The following is a 21,307-nucleotide window of genomic DNA, read 5'->3' on the forward strand; positions in this document are numbered from 1 at the left end:
AATTGTAGCATTAATGATGTCATGTATTGTAGTTAGATATGTCTCCAGCTGCAGTTCTTTCTGTAGCTGTGATTGAATATTTCAACATTTAAAGCTGTATTCATTGTTTTTTAACCAAATAGGGACTCGACAGCGTGACCAACTGACAGCCGGCCCGACATATCTTCACCTGTTATCTGTGTTGTTGTTGTTTCTGGCCACCTGACGACTTGAGGTCTTATTCCCTCTTTTATTTACGAATCATTGTTAATATAAAAATATTGATTAGTGGCTGGGGATATTGAATATTGATAGTATAGTACAATTTGGCTTTCTTATCACTGTTTATGTACTTGCTGCTTCACATTATTGGATTCCTCTGCTTCATGTGTATCGTACTGAAAGAACAAGGCCATATTCTGTTGATATAACTTCAAAGTTTGTTTCGTGAGTCCGATTCATTCTTTATATACCTGAGAGCCGGTCGGAGGTCTGGATGTAGGCAGGTCAAGTTGCGATGTGGATCTTATGATGCCGGAAAGATACTTTTTATTGGGTTTTCTGGGTTTGAGTGACATTATACAGCTTGACTCTCGTGCAGTGCACCCTGCAGACGAAATGGCATCAAGCAGCTGATGGAATTTCTGATGATTTACTGGAGTAAATTAGGTGTTAACAGATCCAGATCCGCCCTGTCCTTGTATCCTACTGGGCATAGACCTCGGGTTAACTTTGAAACTATTGGAGCAGCCTTTGACCAATCACTATTCCTCAAAAACCCAACCACTGCTGCAAATACATTTGAACCCCCCCCCCACTTGACTTCAATATCAGCACATTTAGCCACGCCCACCAGTCATTGATTGGCCTGCCCTTCAGAGTGGCTGTGCAAACCTTAATGCGAACAGGGTTTCCAGACTGTAATCACAGCAAAGAAAATTGAAGCTGTGAGTAATTTCCAGCGGCGCCAGGCTTTGGGTTAAATATGGTTCAGGTTAAAAATCCTCTCATTGTTACTCTTTAACGTCAAAGTCCCTGTTTACATGGTTGCACTTCTTACAAGTGCTCGGTTGTATCACTCTCAGGAGTCGTCCTGCTCCTGATTTTTACTGTCATGTATCTCATAATGTAGTTTTCATAACATTTCTGATGTGCATTTAAATTATATCCATGTAAAAGGAAATAAAAATCACCCTTCTGACAGCAAGTAAATTCACCAAAGAGCCACAACAAAAGCTCACTTCTGCTTATTCATTTTTTTTAAACTTATAGCAATTTTATACTTATTAACTACAAAAACTTATAAGAAACAAGAACTTGGGCAAGTTTGACAGAAGACAAATGTCCTTTTTTTTTTTTTTTTTTTTTTTTTTTTTTTTACATGAATTCAGTCTGTGAATACAAAACAAGAGTTTTGTGTTTCTTAAAAAAAAGCTGAGGATATATTTACTGTCTCACTTGAAACACTGACATCCAAACAAACCACTGCACGAGAACATACCAGAGCTGGGGACAGCTGGCCGAGCATCTCAAGCATTTCTCTTCTGTTCTGTGTCAATGTTCTCTGCACATGTTCCGGTCCAGCTCGTCTCTATTCACCTTTCTGTTTGACTCTTAAGTGCAGATGATGTCACAACAAGTTAAGTGATAAGATGCCTCCTTTCCAAGTCGGCACCATTCTACAAATATCCAATGTTGTCAGTGAACCAACACTGATCTCATTAAGATGAACAGCAACACGTCCTCAACAAAATGTAAATATAAATATAAATGTGTCTAAACCCTGCCTTATTTTGGTCCTTTTCTGTCTTTTCCTTTGAATACTTGTATTTAGTTGTGTAACTAAAAGCTGTTTTAGCTGTTGTCGCTCCACTCCGGCATAATGCTAACACTATGTACAGAGTGGTACTGGTGTGGTGATAGCGTACGTGGTATGCCGTGTGTATAGAGGTACTCGTTTCCCTGCAGGCCGGCGGTGGGTGACTGAATCCCAGCCCCGGGGCTGCACTGGCGGCCCAGAGTCTGGTGGGTCATGGAGCTCTGGTACATAGCCGCGTGGTGGCCGTCACCCAGCTGTGGAGAGGCGTGGCCTCCCACCCCGCCTAGTCTGGACACCAGAGAGCCTGAGGTGAAGTGAGCGGAGAAGTGCTGGTAGGGCAGCCGCTCCATCGGCTGCATGGTGGTGACGGAACAACTACCGTAGGGGGAGACGCTGGCCCAAGTGTTGCAGCTGATGTCCTCCAAACTGGGAACAGGCTCAGCGCCTTGCGAGGCGCTGGCGTACATACAGGCCTGCCGTTGGCTGGATTCACTGCGGTACGGCCCACCGGCGAGGCTGAGGCTCTGGGCGTAGCCAACAGGGCGATAGTAATGGTCCTCCTCGCTGGACGAGCTCTCCAGATAGGCTTTCTTATAGCTGTGCTCACCCGAGTGACAGTCGTCCTCCACTGCAGGAAGAGTTACACAAACAACACCGTTAGTCACGTTTTATCATTCAGTATCTTAAAACTCACATGAAGCTGCTCTTTCACGAACCTGTGATCACTTTTTTTGGAGTAGTGCAAACCTGTCTTTTAATTATGTCACTAATGGGACACCTAAACTACTCTTCTACAACCAATAATTTAAGGACTTCCATAAATAGTTCCTGGCATATTCAAAAGTATTATAGCCTGAAAAGTTTAATGAGCGTTCTTTTGCTTGCGTGCTTATTGGCTCCTTTTATTGTCCTCATATGTTCCTTAGAGACCTTGTGTGTGCTTGTTTAGAGCCACATATTGTATTTGACTTGTGCAGAATATAATGCATAGTGTAATAATGTGCAGGTATATTTTGGCATACTCTTTGTGAAACATCCCAAATTTAATGTCATTTTGTATAAAATCTGTATGTATGTAGGTGTCCCTAATTTATATAAAAACAGAAGCACATGTTGTGCTAATATTTAAAGACAGTAATTTAAAAATTAAGCACAATAAATCTTATTTAAACATAATTTTACTGCAACAGAGCCATCATGTTAAAAGCAGTGGATATGGAGAAAGACTGCTGTAAAACTAAATCTATATTCTAGATTCTGCAGTCTCCCATATTAAATAAAATATATGCTTATGTTTATTTTAGTCCTTTTTGGCGCCCACGTGGCTGCAGTGTTTCCTACCTTTCCTCTTGATGCAGTGGTACTCGGGGCCGTGCTCGTGGGGCAGCGGGTAGGAGCCCGACTGAGGCAGCATGTCCTGCGAGGTGCTTGTGACGCCGTTGTCACACTGGGAGTACTGGGAGCTCAGGGTGCTCGGCGTGGCCATGCCCTGGACCTCCCCGCTGAACGGACTCTGGCTAGAGCCCACTCTCTGTCGCACTGTGCTGCGAGGCACGACTGGATACTCCTTGGTGCTTGTGTGGGTGCACACACACAAACACAGTTATTAGCAATATTCTGCAATTTACCTGTAAAATATCACTTTAAATGCAACACGTCAAAGTTCAATATGACACAACTGTTTAAATAGTTCAATTCTGTACAATTCAATTAACCATAAAATCTGTTCTGAAAGACGATCAACAGCGTTCACCATCGGTGATTCACTCCCACTCAGAGGAACACTCCTGTGGGGAAAACCCCTCTGCTGAAAATGCAAGCATGTATTTCACTCCTATTAATCCACAGCATCCATCAATACATCATTTTGCTACTTTTCCTTCTTTGATTTCACGGAAAGCTTCAGTTGAAAAAGTGACCTGGTTTTGCAATAAGCGCTCTCCTTAAAAGTGTAACCAAGAGCAGACGTGCGTTGCTTACTGTACTCGGCAGGATCGGACGAAGGCCCGTAAGATTGATAGTGTGGTTTGGACTCTCACCAAGTCCTATATATTTGCACGTTTTGATAGCTGAAATGCATTTCACTCAAAACGTCGTATTATCTTGTGGCACGCACCTACTTAAAGGAACTTAACGTGTGTCTGCCACAATCACGCGGGCCATTTTTACAAACTACTTGAAAGTACAGAAATCTATTGACTGTTTGGGGAGTTTCACTGCAGCATAAACCATGACATTAATCTGAAAAGCTTGATCACCATGAACTCTCTGCTCTGGCTCCGAGGAAAGGTTACAGGAAGGATGCAGGATTTTAGCACCTTGTGGAAAAGCCAAACAGCTTTTCCAGTTTCGTCTGATTTGGGATTTCTTCATTTGAATACACAGTGTCTGTAGTGGCTGCCCAAAAGAGGGGGGGTGGTAAGGGGGAGAGAGGGGGGGGGGGGGCAGGAGGGTTGTTTCAAAACCAGATTTTCTCCTTTGAAAAAGTGTTTTCCGTGCAGCACGGACTCTATCCCTCATCTGGACTGAATAATGGAGAGAAAGAGCGCAATGTGGTCTTGTACTGCCTTGGCTGCCTGACCAGGCGATACCACCAGTTCAACACACACTCACACACACTCACACACACACACACACACACACACTCACACACACATATGGAACATCCTGGTAGACAGGGCTCTATGGAAGAGAGATGTTACAGTCATGTTTCAGAGGTTCTGCCAGATCAGCCATAAAAGTCTTCAGCATGAAAACTGGCTGGAAATCAAGAATTACACTTACATCACTGAAAATAACACTCACTGAAAATAACACTCATGACTGGCTCGCATTTGGGTGATTGAAGGATTAAAGTAGGGCTTGTTAAGGGACAGTGTGACCAGGATGTCAGTAATCCCGGCCTAATTGAGGTAACATTTATCTACTCATTTGACATCATTCAGTATGTGTCAGTATTTCCACATATCAGAGCCTGAGATCAATTAAAGAAATAGTTTATGAATAACATACTCCAAAGTGAACAAAAGGTTATTTTCTGAACGTTTTCTTCAGCTACCTTTGCATCCTGGACATCCGGTGCAATTCCATATCGTCGCTTCCACGGAAACCTTTTGCAAACGGGTTGTTCTCAATCTTCAGCTGGGTTATCTGGAACAGCAAACACGCCTCATATTAATAACATACGTTGTGCAGTGAAATCCATTAGTTATGCTATTTGATTGTTAGATTGTCAGCTGGATTTTAAAACGTTGAATGGCCCCACAAACAAACACAGACAACTATTTAAATGCAACATTTCAGTATTTAAGACAAGACAAGTCCTCTTCAACTTGAGGCTTATATGATGTCAGTATTACAGCATATTTTTTCAGAACTGATGTTCTTTTGGACGCGTCTAACTGCTCCCAAGTTACCCCAAGAGAGAGAAAATAACAGATCGCATTTCCAAAAATCTGGATGTCTCAATCAGTCATATTTTTATGGCTTGATTTATAATGTTGCATTAGATGATGTCTGGCTGAGCAGATAGTTTGAGAATGACAAATGCAAATATGACTTATTATATGACTTCATGTTTTGGTAAAAAATATCCCTGTCAATACAAAACAAAACAACTGCAGAATTTCTTTGGAGAACCACCTCAAAATAGCGATTAACCCCGCCGAGGTTAAACCCGATGCAGGGATATCCCTCTCCAGCAGCCGCTTCTGGCAGGTAATTAGTTGGCAGGTCTTCCAAGCTTCCAGCTTTCTGACAAGACGGGAGGTTTGTCTGCACGCTGGCTGACACTTTCACCAAACCTCGTAAAATCTCTCATGTGACACTTTGCTAGCTTCTTGTTAATACACGCTGCCCGACACATCATTTAGAAATTGTTTCATCATTTTAAAAGTTTGGAATAAAAAGTCTCAGTGTGCCCTTTATTTAGCTCTGCAGGGTTTGCAAACAGTCGCTCATGTGGGAGTTGTTGAATTGTTGGATTCCTCTCTTTAATGTTGTAAAGTTGTATTGTCAAGAACTTACTTTATTAAACTCCCTGAGATGACTTCTGTTGAGAGTTGGAGCCATATTTATTAAAAAAAATTGAATTAAAAAAAATACAGCTAAAAATAATTTAGGCCGAGACTGAAGACAATTGGGACAAATTTATTCTCAACTTCAAAGAGCATCGTTTTACTGTGCTGTGTGTCCAAACTATGCTCATTAAAATAACTGAGGCCTACATAAACATATTTCCAGATGCTTTTGGCTATTTTAGCGAAAAAGAAGTAAAATAAGATTTATTAAATATAACTTAAATATAATCTGTAGTGTTGCTGGCCTCCATTCATCTTTCCAGTTTGACAAAATTCTTAAGAAAACATACTCTTTCAGAAACACAGTTTGGAAAAATGTTTTAATTACAGCTGTGAAAGGAAAGAGGAGAAACCAGAGACTTCGGCCATTTTCATTAGCTGAGAGTCTAACAGGTGAATTGGACCCATGCCTGCAGCACATATTGCTTTGGCAGATGTTAGACTGTTTGATTAGACAGTTGTGGTAAAGCGCCTGCAAATCAGAAATGCTTGTTTTTCTGCAGGTCTGGAAAGCCCCAATAATTAGCCCGAGGTTACGATCTCAGCCCCCAGTAACATGTTTAAAAATAATGAATGGTTTCTACAGAATGTTGGTCATTTGTGCTTCCTGTTCCCAGAAGCGCAGAGACTTGGGATTGGCTGCAGGGAATTATGAGCCTTCGCCCCTTCCTCCCATATTCCCCAAACTAAAAACTTATAGGCCTGCACGGTTAAATGATGTTAAACAGACGCTGTTTACAGATAGCTGTATTCCCAACATTTGTTTCCCTTCAGAAATTAAGACAACGTAAATATTGAGTTTTATTCCTGCTTCTTTCATCAGATCTTAACACTCAAGTCCAACTGAAGTTATAAACAACCGTGAGGCTGTACGGCCTAAAGACACCACATTAATTTGACTCTAATTTATTGTTATTAGGCAACAATCTTCCATATTGTTTATGTGGAAAAAAAACAAGGGCATTTTCCGACTTTTTAGCTTTTAAACACAGAAAGTAGCAACAGCAGGGAAAGACGTTTAATTTAGCCTCTTAATCACAAACCGTTAATTCAAGTTCCATCGTAGAAACCAAGAAACCCGAAACAGAAAGTTTCCCATTAAAGATAAAAAGGTCAACACTCGGAGAAAACAAATATTATATATATATATAAAACAGAATATTTGCTCGTGCGGGTATAGAAAATAAAATCTTCTAACCCAGGGCAGGACAGTCTGAAACTTGGACTTTTATGTTGCGCATCTGTGCGCAAATACGCAGAGAAATAATAAATAAAGTAGATACAAGTGTTATTGTTGCCCCGCTGCATCGAAATGGATTAAAAACTAATAACACATTTTATTCAAATAATTAGCACAAACTATTTCGAAGCGTCGATAAAGTAGCAAAGCAACTAACACATTTATTATTGATTTATTTAGCCCCCATCTCTAATACCGTGCTATTATTATGACATTTTTATTATGATTATTATCATTATACGTTTTAGCTTTATAGGATGCTGAGCTACTGGGAAAGTCATGGCAGAGGTTTCTCTGGTTTATCTGCAGCTTGTCTCGCGCCGTGAGTCTGTAACTTGGAAAAAGTCGCTTGAGGTCAGACGTCGTCTCGTCGGTATCTGAAGTTTTTCCCTCGTCTGTCAGTGACTCAATGTGATATCAGCGATTTTCAGCTGACAGTGACAAGACTTTAAACTCCCACAGAACCGTGCCTTTCATTTTCTCTCCCTCAGTTTACATGCCGCACAGAGCTGCACACGAAATGGGTCGAATTTAATTGAAGCCTTGTGTGCAAATAGAAGCTACATACTTTTAAACAAATAACTAGAACAGGAAAGCTGACATTTACACAATTTTCCATTTTCTACTGGAACATTTTTGAATGCGCAATAAGCGGTTTGTTGGTCCTGTTCGTTTCCTCCTGTTTTCCTTCTTTGAAACTATTACAATTTAAACCACCTCGTGAAATACACCGTCAATTTGAAGTTGTCTTTTTACTATGTCACAAAGTGCAAGAAAATAAGAATGCAAAAACGGCCCGAGGATTTACCTTATGGTTCTGATAGGACGTGACCGCTATGAAGGCTGTCTCCGGGAAGACGTGGGTGCAGAAGGCCGTGTTCTTGGAGCCGAAGCCGTTATTTTCATCCGCTTTCACAATGTGAATCCTCGGTTGATACTTGTGCATCGAATTTAGGATGATCTAGAATAAAGCAGAAGTGGTGTTATTTGCCTGATGACATTATTACAGCAAAGCATCCGTGGTAAAAAAATAAATAAATAAATAAAAAAAAAAAGCAGAAATCTGTTTTTCTCCGGAGCTGCTTGGAGTGAAATGATTTCAGAATAAAATGCCAAAACAATTTCAGAAAACAATGCAAAAGCAATTTAAATTTCCCTTTAAATCCTCGCGGGCATATTACAGGCTTTGTTTTATTTTGAAAGTGAAGGTAATTGTTGCTCCTGTGTTGCTACTGTTTTTTTCAAGACAGATCTAAACTCGCTGGTGAAGCATGAGTGCTCAACATTCAGCAATATATTTCAGGACTTAATTCCAGCACTTAACCATTATATAAAAAGAAAAGCAAATTTAGGCAAGACATGGGTTTGATAAGCTTCACACAGATAAAAGGAGGAGGATCTTTCAACGCAGAAACTTTAGAAGTTTTATAGACATGTTTTTTTGCATGAATTCAGGCGCTGGAGGCAAAAAAAAAAAAAAAAAGGGTCTAAAGTAATATAATCCATTAATCTCACAGATCCTCAACAGATCAAATTAAATTCAGATATACTTTTCTGGACAAATAACTTTGACCAAAGGTAAAAGTTTTATTGCACTACAAAATGAAACTTTTATTACTTTAATAGATATTTCAAACAGAATTAGGCCGCGTTTTATTTTTTTTTATTTTTTATAGAAGACTGAAGAGAACATTCCTCTTTAAATGAAATAAAGTCTGACTTGTTTTATTTCAGTCTGAAAACAGAAATAAATTCACCACTAAATTACACTTCTTGCAGTACAGTTCCCAGTCACATATGTTGTAATAGACTGACACAAACACGTCGCCTCTCATTATTCTCCTCCAACCTGACTAACCCAGTTTGTGCTAAGTGATGACTACTACCAGCGGCTCGCTTGGCGACATTAAGATGCTGAACTTGAGCCTTGAACTTCTCTTTTGAGGCCCTTTCATCCGTGGATCTTAAGTCTAATTGTTCTGACTGATCAGGGAGTCATGGCCATCAACCTTGATGCTTTTTATTGTCATCAGATCCACTTACATTTAGAGATTAAAAAAAAAAAAAAAGAAGCTTTTTTTTCTTGCCTTCTTCTTCACTGCTCCCTCTTTTTTTTTTTTTTTTTTTGCGCGCCCCCCCTCCACCACCACACACACACACACACACACACACACACACACACACACACACACACACACACACACACACACACACACACACACACACACACACACACACACACACCTCTCTGTCCTATGGGCATTCCTCCTATCTGTTATCTTAAAGATTGTTTTTGTACCTGCCTGTCACTGCCAGCATGAGACGAGACAAGGGACTGCCCTGACCTCCAGTACCTGTGGGGGCATCCTGCGGTACTACACAAACACAACCCGGGGTCTTTTCTCAGAGCCGAGTGAACCATAGAGGCCCATACATACAAGATACAATGGTCCTCCATTATTAATTCCAAGTTGAACTTGATGTCATTTCATGGTGCAGTAGGTTTTTGTAATGGGCAGGAATTGGATAAAAATGTGTTTCAGCTGCCTGCATGCACCTTGTAAATGCAAATGATTTAATGGAAGTTAATGACCATGTAGAAAATATCCGTCAGGATTTATTGAGTGTAACACTGATAGACAAGCAGACTCCTCATTTTGTCATTAAATGTCATAATTTTCACATTTAAGTGGATTCTTCCAGTAGCTTAGCGTTAAGTCAGTGTGCAAATGAAACGACGTGTCTATGAAACAGCGCTGCCTCTCTATTTGTCTTTGGATTCATAAGTGACAGTTTTCTGAAAGAGCTTCTTAAAGCTTTCTGAGCACAGTGCCGAGAAAAAGTAGGTTAAACAAAGCTTTTTATATTGCGTACGTCCATTACTGGCTTATTTGTTGGTCTGCAGAGATCCATCCACGATTGGGACAAAACCACAACAACAAGTCCATCAGCGCAAACATGTCATTCATCACGCAGCATCAAGAAGCTTAAAGAAGGTCTTCCAACAAGAGAAGTTGCAGGGACGTATCTGTATGCACATTTGGTCCACTGACTCTGACTGACAAAATCCAGTATGTGTGCTCGTAGGGGGGTTGTGGTGGTGGTGGGGTCGTAGCTACAGACCACCCACTGGGACCCCAGCACACGCCTCGTCTCCGTGGCCCAGTCGCTGCCCTGCCTGGTTCCCTGTATCTCTGTATCTCTGCCCCCACCCCCACCCCCACCCCCGCCCCCTGGATGATAGTATTTAATGATAGTGAGGGATCACTTTGGGTCTCACGCAGCTGCCCTTTGCTTTCAAGTTCCACCACATCAGAGAGTTTCCCCGAGCTTCGGGATTAGCAGGCTTTGTACACCACCATCTATTGCTCATCACACACTGCCATTAGAATATAAACAGTGCGATCCTCACACTCCACCCTCCTCCCCAAAACATGTGTGGGAAGACGGAGAGACGAGTGCAGCAGCAAACTGAGGAGGGAGATGAATAACGCTGAGGAATATTCTGGGAGTCGAGAAGGAGATCAAAGCAACAAAAAAAACGGAGACAAAAACGAAATATATTTTCCACCACCGTGGAAATTTAATTCTGAAAGGATGAAACTAAGGTAGTACTGTAGTGCAATAGTTTAAAAAGTATTTATACCCGGATGTAAATACCAACAATATATCTGAAGATACAACTAGGTGTTGTATTTATAGATGCAACAAATTTACATATGTCATAAATAAGAATAATTAATGGTCAATGCCACTCTGGTGTTATTATATCTATACAAAACTATTGGATTATTATAATTCATGTATTCAGTAAGCAACATTTTAATGTTGCAGATGGTCAGAGTGAAGCTAATTTGATTTAATTTATAATTTCATATCGTATTTTATAAGCTGCTTATGTGAGTAAATTCTGACAGGAACTAGCCAGCTGTCAAATTAAAAGCACAAAGTGGCATAAAATGTATTTAGCTCAAATTCATACTTGAGTAAAGTTGTTGATTATTTACTCACACAAACTGCTGAAGGTTATTATTGTTAAAAAAATTCATGTTTACAATGATAAATGAAACCATTTTCACCATAAATATTTAAAACATATTACCTGACTACACTTGAACTACACTCTCAATGTCAACCATCTTTTTACCTGAAAATATTAATAAGATAACAAAAAACATGAGCTTATTCAGAACTATGATAATGTCACACAAAAATATTACGTTTGTTTTCATATTTCACTTTAACGTGATTTATTTGTGTAAAAAGAACAAAAACAAAGCTACACAGTAAACTGCAGACAAACACTTTGGGGTTTCAGCCTTCCTTGTTTTCCGTAAACTCGTCCAACAGTCCCGACCCGGTGAGCTCGGCTCGGCTCAGCCCGCCAACGTGCATTTAATTCACCAGACATATCTGAAGAAAACCCTCTGCAGCGGGCCCGTCCCGAACGGGTCTAATCTACATCAGCAATATGTTTTGGTCTCATGTCTCACTGCTAGTAATTATAAATCATCTACAAGATATTTCAACCAGCTGGACCAACAAGCTGATGGAGTGTATTTCTGGCCAGCCACCAGTGTTTTCATTTATGAATCCCATGGTGCCGTCTCCCAGCACGAAGGAGGGCGAGCCAGGAACCACTGCAACCAATCATAAACGCACTTTAACCCAAAATTTACAACGCTGCTCACATTCCGACTGAACTCCGGTTTCATTTCACCAGCTGGGCTTTGGCGAGGCAGCGATCCCTGTAGGTGCCATGTGGACAGATAGTAGGCTGGGATACATGTGCATTAATGCTTGGATAACTGTGAAAGGCTGACACCAGTCTGTCTTTGGATTCACTGTCAAACTATAACCAGTGATATGAGTGGTTGTAGAAGAATATACACTGGTTAGTAGCTGCTAAATAATTGATAATCTGCAATCAATGATAGGATAATTGAAATACATTGAATAATAATCGTATCATAAGATTGTGCTATAAAAGTTATATTGCTGCCTCTTAATGACATATTTACAGAAAGAAATGTGAATTTTTTTCTCATCCAGAAGTACCGATTTGAACTTTATGCACTATTACGCCTCCAAATAAAACATCTGGAGCCTTAACTTAAGTAAACTTGTTAAGTAAATTTAGTATTTTTTCCACATTATTTACTAATTCTACCTAAAAACAGGCCGTTTGATGGCCCTTTTGTCGAACCCAATCGTTTTTTCTCCCTCTAATGGCGACGTCTCTTAGTAAGAAAACTAATTGAGTGACTGTTTCTACAACAAGACATGTAATTAGGCCTCAATGTGCCCATCAATTCAACATTTTATGAAAACCTGCCGCCAACAGGCCCATTTGTTGATGAAGTAAGTGATGTTTATGCTCTCTGTTTTGGGTAAGACAGGAATCACAAAAGCCTGGGGCCAGATAGTGAGTGCAGAATAATGAGGAGTTAAAGCTAGGAAATGGGTACCAGTCCCTCATTGGTGAGGGGGGAAGTGGGTGGAGGTGCAATTGCCTTTTTCCTTTTTGCTAAAAACTGCTCCCCTCTATTTATGCAAGCTGGCTTCCAGGAGGTCTCTAACTATAATGCACCTAGAGGGTGCTATAATAAAGCCGGGCTACGGAAAGAGTTTCCAGGACACTTTTACAACAAACATATTCCACTTTAAATGAGGACGGGCGGAAAAGAGACGAATCTTAGAGAATGATCCAAATCATTTTCTGTTGTGAAACTGAAGTTTCTCTCGAAACATGATAGAATAATATACTCTATTATTTTTTATTTTCTTTAATATGCGTTGTAAAGGACAAAGGGCCGCCAGAAACAATTGCATTCTAAGGACAAAGTTAAATATTTATAGTATTTTAAATGTAAATTGACTTTGTCAAAGCATTTATTAATATGTATTTCTCCTGGACAAAACTGTACATGTGACAAGGTTTCCTCTCTTTCTTGTTTTCCAAAAGAACATCAAGCTTATTTAAAGAATTTTGTTGTTGTTGTTGCAGCTAATCTGGTATCCTGTCTCTTTAACTCATCGTGCTTTCAAAGAACTCAGAGCTTCAATAAAGAGTAAATTTGTGAAATTAATAGAAAATCTACGTCCATTGTTTTTCTAGTATTTAGAAATAAATATTTACATTTCCCTGATAGTAAAAACTAAAATCATGATTTCATTAAAGTTGTAGTGGTAAATCAAACACTTACATTTGCTGTATTTCATTTTTAGCAGCACTTATAACTTATTGAAAACTCGACAAAGAAAATAACCTGTATTCTTATGTTTTGGAATATTCTTCTGCTCTTTGTATTTTAGGACAGAATATTCAAACAGTCTCACAAACAAATCTAAACTAAAAGAAGATAAACATATGAAAGGAAAGTATACCAAAGATTTATAAACAAAATAGTTTCTATGAATTTGTAAAAATAGTTTTGCACAAAATAGGCTATATTAAAATAATTTAAGGATAACTTAATGACTTCGAGGTCATTGAGTTCATAGGGCCTGTTGTTGGAGTGACTGAAAGTTTGTTGAGTTATAAAGTAAACGTGAGAGATAAAATCCAGTTTTAATAGGGCCTAATCCTGCAAATCACCGGGTTTTTTTTACAAGCAAGGAGGAGGAGGCGGAAGGGGGGAGGGGGTTATTTTTTTAATTTAAACACTGAGGGGTAAAAGTTTTAATGAATTCCAAAAACCTGAATTTAGAATGTACTTAAAAAAACTTTCCTCTCAATAATGATACCATCAGTAATAATAATAATAATAATAATAATAATAATAATAATAATAATAATACTTGCCACCTCCTGTAATATTTTGTGGTTCCCTTTCTGCTCTGTGTGTGCGCGCGCGCGCGTGTGTGTGTGTGTGTCTGTGTTTTATGCAAATGCGGGAAATTTTTTTTTTTTATTTTTTTTAACTCAATTAAAAAAGCGGCCATCGACTGTGAGAAGCAGAACTTGCATCATACAGGGAGAAAGAAAGCGACCCACAGATGAGGGACGATGTCACACTGCTGAAGTGTCACTGAGCAAACCAAAATGGATGTTCCATACAAGCAGAGTCACTGTAGCATTGATAGAGACACGGTCCGTGTTTGAGAGTATAGATGATAGGCCTAGGCACCTACGTGTCCGAACGGGTCCAGGTGGTTGTTGGTCAGTTTCAGCTTCTGGAAGGAGACGAGCTGCCTCATCCAGTGCGCCCCCGTGGCGGGAGAATCCGGGTGGACGTAGAGCCTCCCGGGCATGGCGGGCTCGGCCTTCCCAGTCACAGACCTGACGCACAGTAACAGCCAGTTACACCGCGGCACCACTGACACCGACATGCAGCTAAGCGGAGACATACACACAATTCTGCAAATGTAGGCTCCAAAACTATTACGGCAAATTCGAAAAAGGCAGACGGATATTTGAACTGAATTAAACTTATTGAAATAAAATTGAAGATATTAAAATTAGAATAAAAATAAAATCAACGGACATTGTTACGAAACACTGAGACTGTGTAATTCCAGAGTAATGCTGCACACGTAGGCCATTTACGCACAAACCTCCAGGCCATGGATGTTTACCTCGTCTCAAAACTTTGTTTTAGAAATTAAAGTTGGAGCTGGAAGTTTTCCAAGATTGTCAAATCAAGGAAAGAATTAGTTGCAGCTTTGGGCTGGTGATTATCGGCCGTATTGGCATGTGATTATCCTCTTTAAGGATCCCCTCATTTAAAGGCACTGACCCAAACAAGGCATTCCTGCGGGGTCGGAGATCGACATGACACTAAACAAATAACTGTGTTTATACCCAAATGTGAAAGACGGCCTCGTCGCTGCGCACATTCTGTACCTCTCTAGGAAAAGTCATCAGCATCCATTCAACACCGAACAGTCAGCTCCGGCAGAAACATTTCTCCCTGTTGACTACATTTCTTGGCAACCATTAGAAAATACACAGTTCATAATTTCAGGGGAAATAATATGCTCACTTCCCATTCTCGTTCATCAGAACAATATAAAATGTCCTGTTGGATTTAGCTCCCGAAAGAGAAGAGCTGCGACCCCCAAAATAATGATTTCCATTTTTGTCTGTGCGTAAAAATCCAAGAAATGTTCGTTTCAGCTTAAAGTCCCTCAGAATTGGTTTTCTGTGTTGTTCTGGAACTCACCATTTGTTGTCGGCGAATTTGTATCGATGATCATCCGCAGGAACAACATCCATCAGGAGAATATATTTCGTTTTGGGGTTCAATCCCGTGACCTTCACTTTGAAGCTGGGGAACATTCTCCTGTAAAGAACAAACGACGCTCATTTGATCTCAAAAGTGGGCAACACACACGCGCACGCGCACGCACGCACGCACGCAAGAACAAAAATGAGTGTGGTGTGTCTTCAAGGCTTTCTGCTCTGCAGAAAAAAAAAATCACAAAAATGTGCCTCAACTCCTCCATTTTCAAACCTTATAAAAACTCACATTTTTCCCAAATTAATTTTTTTAAAATTAAATTCTTTGAAATAAAATTTCCCCTCGGGGATTAATAAAGTAACTACCTAACCTAACCTAACCTAAAACTTATGGGGGTTATTTATTTATTTTTTTAATTTTTTTAATGATTCTAGTTTGGAAACTAAACTAAACAACATTTAATGCATGCAGGTAAGCTCACGTGGGGCCATTTAAAATATATAGATGCCTTTATTTGGTTTGGCGAGGAAAATCTTCCTTTCAGGGAAGGGAGTTTAGTCTGAGAGGAACCATTATGAAACGTTTTTCACTCTGTGCCAGATTCTTTCTTTTTTTTCAAGATCCGTTTAGTAAATCATTTAGATATTTGGTAGTTGCCACACTGAAGAAAAATACACACACATACACACAACGTGAGTAAGCCTATAGGCAGCCTCACGAGTCAAAGCTTGGAGAGACGAGGAAGGATGTGTAATATCATTTCTCGCCTAAAACAGGAGTGGAATGATTGACGGGAGTATAATGGAGACTTTCTGCAGCTGTGACAAAACAACTGCCTCCTGGCCGCGCTGGAGAGCACAATGAAATGTAGCCATGTTAAATTATAAATACTCATCATTTATAATACACATGTGAGCCACGGGCCATTTGACACGAGGAAACACCAGCGGCCGTCATGCATATATGCAGCTTCACCCTCAGCCAATGTGAGCTGTTGTGACTGCATGCAGTGTGAAGGCAACCGTGAAGCTGACAGCGAGACACGTTCACAGGCAAAGACCTGCACAACATGTTGCTGCACAAGTGTCGGATCACACCAAGTGTCTGCATGCAATTAAACACAGCAGAGACACAGAGAAGGAAAATGGCAGAACAGATGCTCCTCAAATATCTTTATTCACCGACTCAGCAATTTTTCACACCAGAGGGCAGTTGTGCACTGAGACTCTCTGATTGGTCGATTGTATCGCATTTCCCCAGTAAGGCCACCCAGACTAAGATGCAGCCTGTGTATGAAGAGTTAAAGCTTCCACCAGATGCTCCGTGTTGTCCCTGTGCTTCCTCTGTGTATATCCCCCCCCCCCCCCAAAAAAAAAAAAAATATAAAAAATCCAATCCGACCCACAGTTTACACTTAAACTCGTGAGTGGACCTCGATAAAATCAAAATCAACTGAACGAGCTGCTTTATCTAATCAGGCAGACACAGCGAGAACTTTCCAATCATCATCATCATCATCATCATCATCATCATCATCATAATAGATATTTGTGTAGATATTCTTACCGTCCGGCTTTGGTTATGATCATCTCCGTCCCCACCTCATGAAACTTCGTCCATAGTTCCCTTTCGTGCAGGTAGACTTTTATTCCCTCCATTCCCTTTAAAAGACAACATGTTAGTGCTCATAACACTTGAAGTAGTTCCATTCACTGGTCTCGTGGCTTGGAGGTCTTCCGAGTTGGTCACAAAGCATTTTGTGAAAAACATCAGTTTTCAGCTTCCAAAGATGAAATTATAAACGTCAGTGCTTCATGTAAAACATTCATTTTAAATGTCAAAAACACTCAAAAACCTGCGAAGCACCGAGTTGCTGTAGATGTAAATTTATAATGCAGAGCGTGATGACAATCTGGTTAATTAGCAATCTATAATTTGGATGCGAGTTGTCCTTCTGTAGTCTTAAACCGCTCGAGTCTTTAGCACACATTTAAACTGCAAACAATACAAGGCCAGAGATACTCACTGCATTTATCAATAACTCGGTATAATAATGATTAAGTCTAAGAAATTACAAAATTGCATTGATTTTTTTTTGTTGGTAATGTTTCACTTCTTTTTCTGAAGTCAGTTTCCTTGAGCGACGCTTTAAAACAAAGATGAAGTTCTTTGTTTTAAATAAAAATCAGATGCAATATAAGTTATTAGCTACCTCTCGACGAAATCAACTTCAGCAGAAGTAAATGTATTTCTCCTATTTCATTTGCAGACTTTCTGTGTGTATTTTGAGACCCAACCTAGCTGTGTGCCGGGATATAAGGAGTGTGCTGCAGGACTCGGCGGCCCGCCGGCCTGAGGCCTGCAGACCCGGTACTCACCTGCTGGATGTAAGTTGTCTGCGATGACGGAGATTTGCTCGAAGTCCCGTTCGGTTTCTCTGATTTATTATCGTTCTGTAATTCCCTTGAATCTGATCCACCTGGAGAGTTTTGGAGGACAAAAGTCTCCTCTTGGTCCGCCATGACCGGAACTCCGAAAACTACCGTCCCAGCTGGAAGACCGAAACAGAAATGTCAGTGTGCGGAGCTCGAGCTGCTCTTGAACATAACGACACACAAATGAGCCTCATTGTCACTATTTGACACTATGTGACCAGCAACAGATAGCAGGACATCATAACATAGTCAAATATAAACTTGGTGTTTGAGTGAAGGCTTTCAAAGTAAAAGCATGAATTAAACCTCTCTCTTTAAATCAACTTATTGCAAAAGGTTTGTCCCAAATACAGTCTGTTTTAATCAGTGGATATCTGATTGCACTTGTCACAGCATCAGAACTGTGGTGATTGATTTTAAGGCTGCACATTGAAGCAGGCCCAGGACTCCGGTGCCTTTTGGACCCCCGAGCTTTCGGCTATGTGGCGACAAGTCCAGAACAAAATGAAACACAATGGTGGCTCTTAAAAAACGATCCTCTACTGAGACGGTGTCCCTCCTGCAGAGAGCAGCGATCCCTGCCGCGTTTACTACGATGCAAACAACTATGAACTGCAGTCATCACGTATTACACGTAACTGGATCAGAGCGGGAGCATCTTACCTAAAACCAAAAACACGGAGGTGGCTCGAGTTGGACACGTCGGTGGCACAACAGAGCAACGCCGCCTCGCCTTTAACGCGTCCAAAACCAAATCAGATAATCCAGGCGTTTTGCGCGATGAAGCTGCACCGAATCTCCATGAATCCTCTTTCTTTTTTCTTTCTTTCTTTCTATCACAGTTAGTCCAGATTTCCCACAAGCGCAGTCGAGACCGCGGGATCCTCTCGGAGCTCGGTGACCGCTATAAGGCGCTGCTCGGGGCTTTATTGTGCATTTTACCGACGAGGTCCGTTTTGTGAGTCGAGCCTGCCGATAGCAGCAGCAGTAAGCTGTAGCCGAGTCCCAATGGAGCAGGTCCGTCACCTCCTTCTTCCCTCCTCTCTCGCCCAGTCTCTGTTTAGCCAATTCGACGTCTCCCTCTCTTTCGTGCGCGCTTCCTCTCCAACCCTCCACTGCGCATCAATGACCAACCGTGCGAAGCGGAAACTGAGTCCGCGACGTAGAAGTGGTGGTGTGGGGGGAGGGGAGGGGGAGGAGGGGGTTGCTTGTGCAGGAATAGCATTGGTTTATATCCCAAATAATAATTCCTTCAATGCACCCACCCCAGGTCTTTTTATTGATCCACTCTAACCCTCTCCGTAATCCCAGTCTCCATGTCTTAAATCCATCGGATATTTGCAGTCTCGTGCGCCATTACGCGCAACCTCCTTTTCTCCAAAGTGTAGCTTTCTGACAATATCATATCAAGTTAATCAAGCAGATCATCCAGTCTAATGTCCATGCATGCATCAGTAGATACCATACAGGCCAACAGGTTGTCTCTGTTTATGGGCAAATGAATTATTGCGGTGTATTGATAAATCGACCATATGTTTTTGCCTGTTGTGGGTATTTGGGCAATTAACACCAGACCGTTTGCTGAGTTTGTTTCTGAATGTTATGAATGAGTCTCTTACTATCCTGTTATTTCCGCAAATAGAACAAGGTGCAGAACAGATTTCACGGCGCAGATAAGACCAAAATAGACCTAAACTGGATATATTTATCTCAAAAGGGGGCACACGTAGACGTGGGCAAGTCTTTGAAGACTATCTTTAGGCCTGTGGCTTCACGCAGGTTTAGTCTGCACACCGCAGACGGTTTCATATAGACTTCAGATTCTGACCAGGAAAAGGATCACAACACGCTGCCAGTTTAAAAAAAAAAAAAAATTAGATTCAGCTAGAATCCTGTTTATTATACATCCACACAGACGTGTATTTATTTACCTGACTTGATTGTGGAAATGCAAATAGATACTAAATCCCTGCTAAAGTAGCCTGTTTTAGAGGAGGTGGAGGTGGTCGGTTGACATTTCACGGTTCCAGATGAGTTTTTTGGTTTTTTTTTTTTTCTGGTCTTCGTTGTTCTATAATTTTGCTGTAATTTAGTGGATGGACTTTAACTTGTCTTTCTCGTGTTAACCTAAAAGCAGAATATTTAATTTCACAGACATACACGAGCACTATGATAATCCGTAACTTGCTCCAGCAGTCATTTTTTGCAGTGTGTGCAGTGAAACGTCTCATTTGCATGTTCGGGTGTTATCTCATTACGCAGGCGCTCAGTGACTTTCACCACCAGTCACTGATACACAGAAACAACATGAGCTGTTTGTTTCTTCATTAGCACGCTGTCAATTCTTACACTTCTTTTTGAGATATCACAGTATAGCCTTAAGTTTTTTTCTTTGGTTCAAAACGCAGAGTAATGGGAGATCCTTGGCCTGAACATTAAAAGTATGGAGCTACATTTTCATGCATTTTTCCTCGTTAAATGATTTTCGAATGAATTAAATTGGATTCTTTGACTGTGACCCGATGTTTTAGGTTTTGTGCAACAACCTTCCCCTGAAAAAAAGGCACAATGCACTTGGAAGCCTAATTCAATTATTTTAGTTTCTAAAATATAAATATGTTGATATTTCTTTCTTCAGGCAAGTCCTTGGTGTTGTTGAACATATTATCAAAAACAAAACTAAAAGAAACTTTAGAAACTGTCAGAAAAGTTTTCAAATTTTGAAATATTTTGCAGAGTTTAGATGTAAAGGTATAACTTTCGGCCTGTTACGCACGCTGGCGCGCGCAGAGTCAAGACATGATTAGGTTGCTGTATCAACAAAAACAACGAAGAATCTGCAGCGCATGCACACTCCTTTTTAAATCATATTTTTGTGAATGCAGAATATCACATTTGATCCAATAACCTTGCGCACTGTCTGATAGGTACCACAGAGTAACTGCATGATAATACCCCCCACTACATTAAAGTGGATTAATTTAAAATGATTAAAAATGTATTAAATGGCAAATCAGAAGATATATAATTGCCTCACTCTGCAGACACATGGCACGTGGTGTTTTTTAAAATGACATAGGCTACAATTTGGGAAAATATAAATGACTTCAAATTACAGATTAAGATATTGGTTTAGTGAACGAACCAAGAACTCGGTCTGATATTGAAGTCTGAACAATGAACGACGGTAAGAAATACAAGAAGTCACATCATGGAAGTCAAGATTAATTCAAATCCATCAATATACCGAATCCATTTCTACAATTTAAATGTAATCAAAAAAGAGGAATGGAACCTAACACACGTGCATTTCATCCTGCAAACAATTATTTGTCATTGTTCCATTTTGGCCAGATTTTCAAGAGAGCTCATTTGAAAGAGCTCATTTGTATTTATGTAAGAGTTAAGTTATTGGATGTATGTAGAGAAAAAAAATCTAATTAAAACGTAAGTGCAAAATCCGAAACAAAATGTCTGCTCTCAGTTTAATTAAGTAAAAACACTTCGAAACTCATTAAAGGAGAAATAACCACGTGGAAACGACCAAACACTTCATGGGTCAGAAAAAAAAC

General features: G+C 40.3%; 1 protein-coding gene across 1 annotated transcript; it reads right to left on the minus strand.

The window, feature by feature from the left end:
• Positions 1–1,833: 1,833 nt before the first annotated feature.
• tbx5a (T-box transcription factor 5a) lies at positions 1,834–17,822 on the minus strand. Its single transcript, XM_069713775.1, has 8 exons — positions 17,679–17,822; positions 16,867–16,961; positions 15,283–15,402; positions 14,252–14,399; positions 7,926–8,078; positions 4,857–4,948; positions 3,140–3,372; positions 1,834–2,426 (listed from the first exon to the last, which is right to left on the minus strand). The coding sequence occupies exons 1-8, from the start codon at positions 17,820–17,822 to the stop codon at positions 1,834–1,836; spliced, it is 1,578 nt and encodes a 525-aa protein (XP_069569876.1).
• Between the last annotated feature and the right edge of the window lie 3,485 nt (positions 17,823–21,307).

The sequence above is a fragment of the Brachyistius frenatus genome, unplaced genomic scaffold (assembly GCF_029030835.1).
Source record: "Brachyistius frenatus isolate BFR_SWC_R1_liver_20210118 unplaced genomic scaffold, ASM2903083v1 Contig_122, whole genome shotgun sequence".
Classification (NCBI taxonomy): domain Eukaryota; kingdom Metazoa; phylum Chordata; class Actinopteri; family Embiotocidae; genus Brachyistius; species Brachyistius frenatus.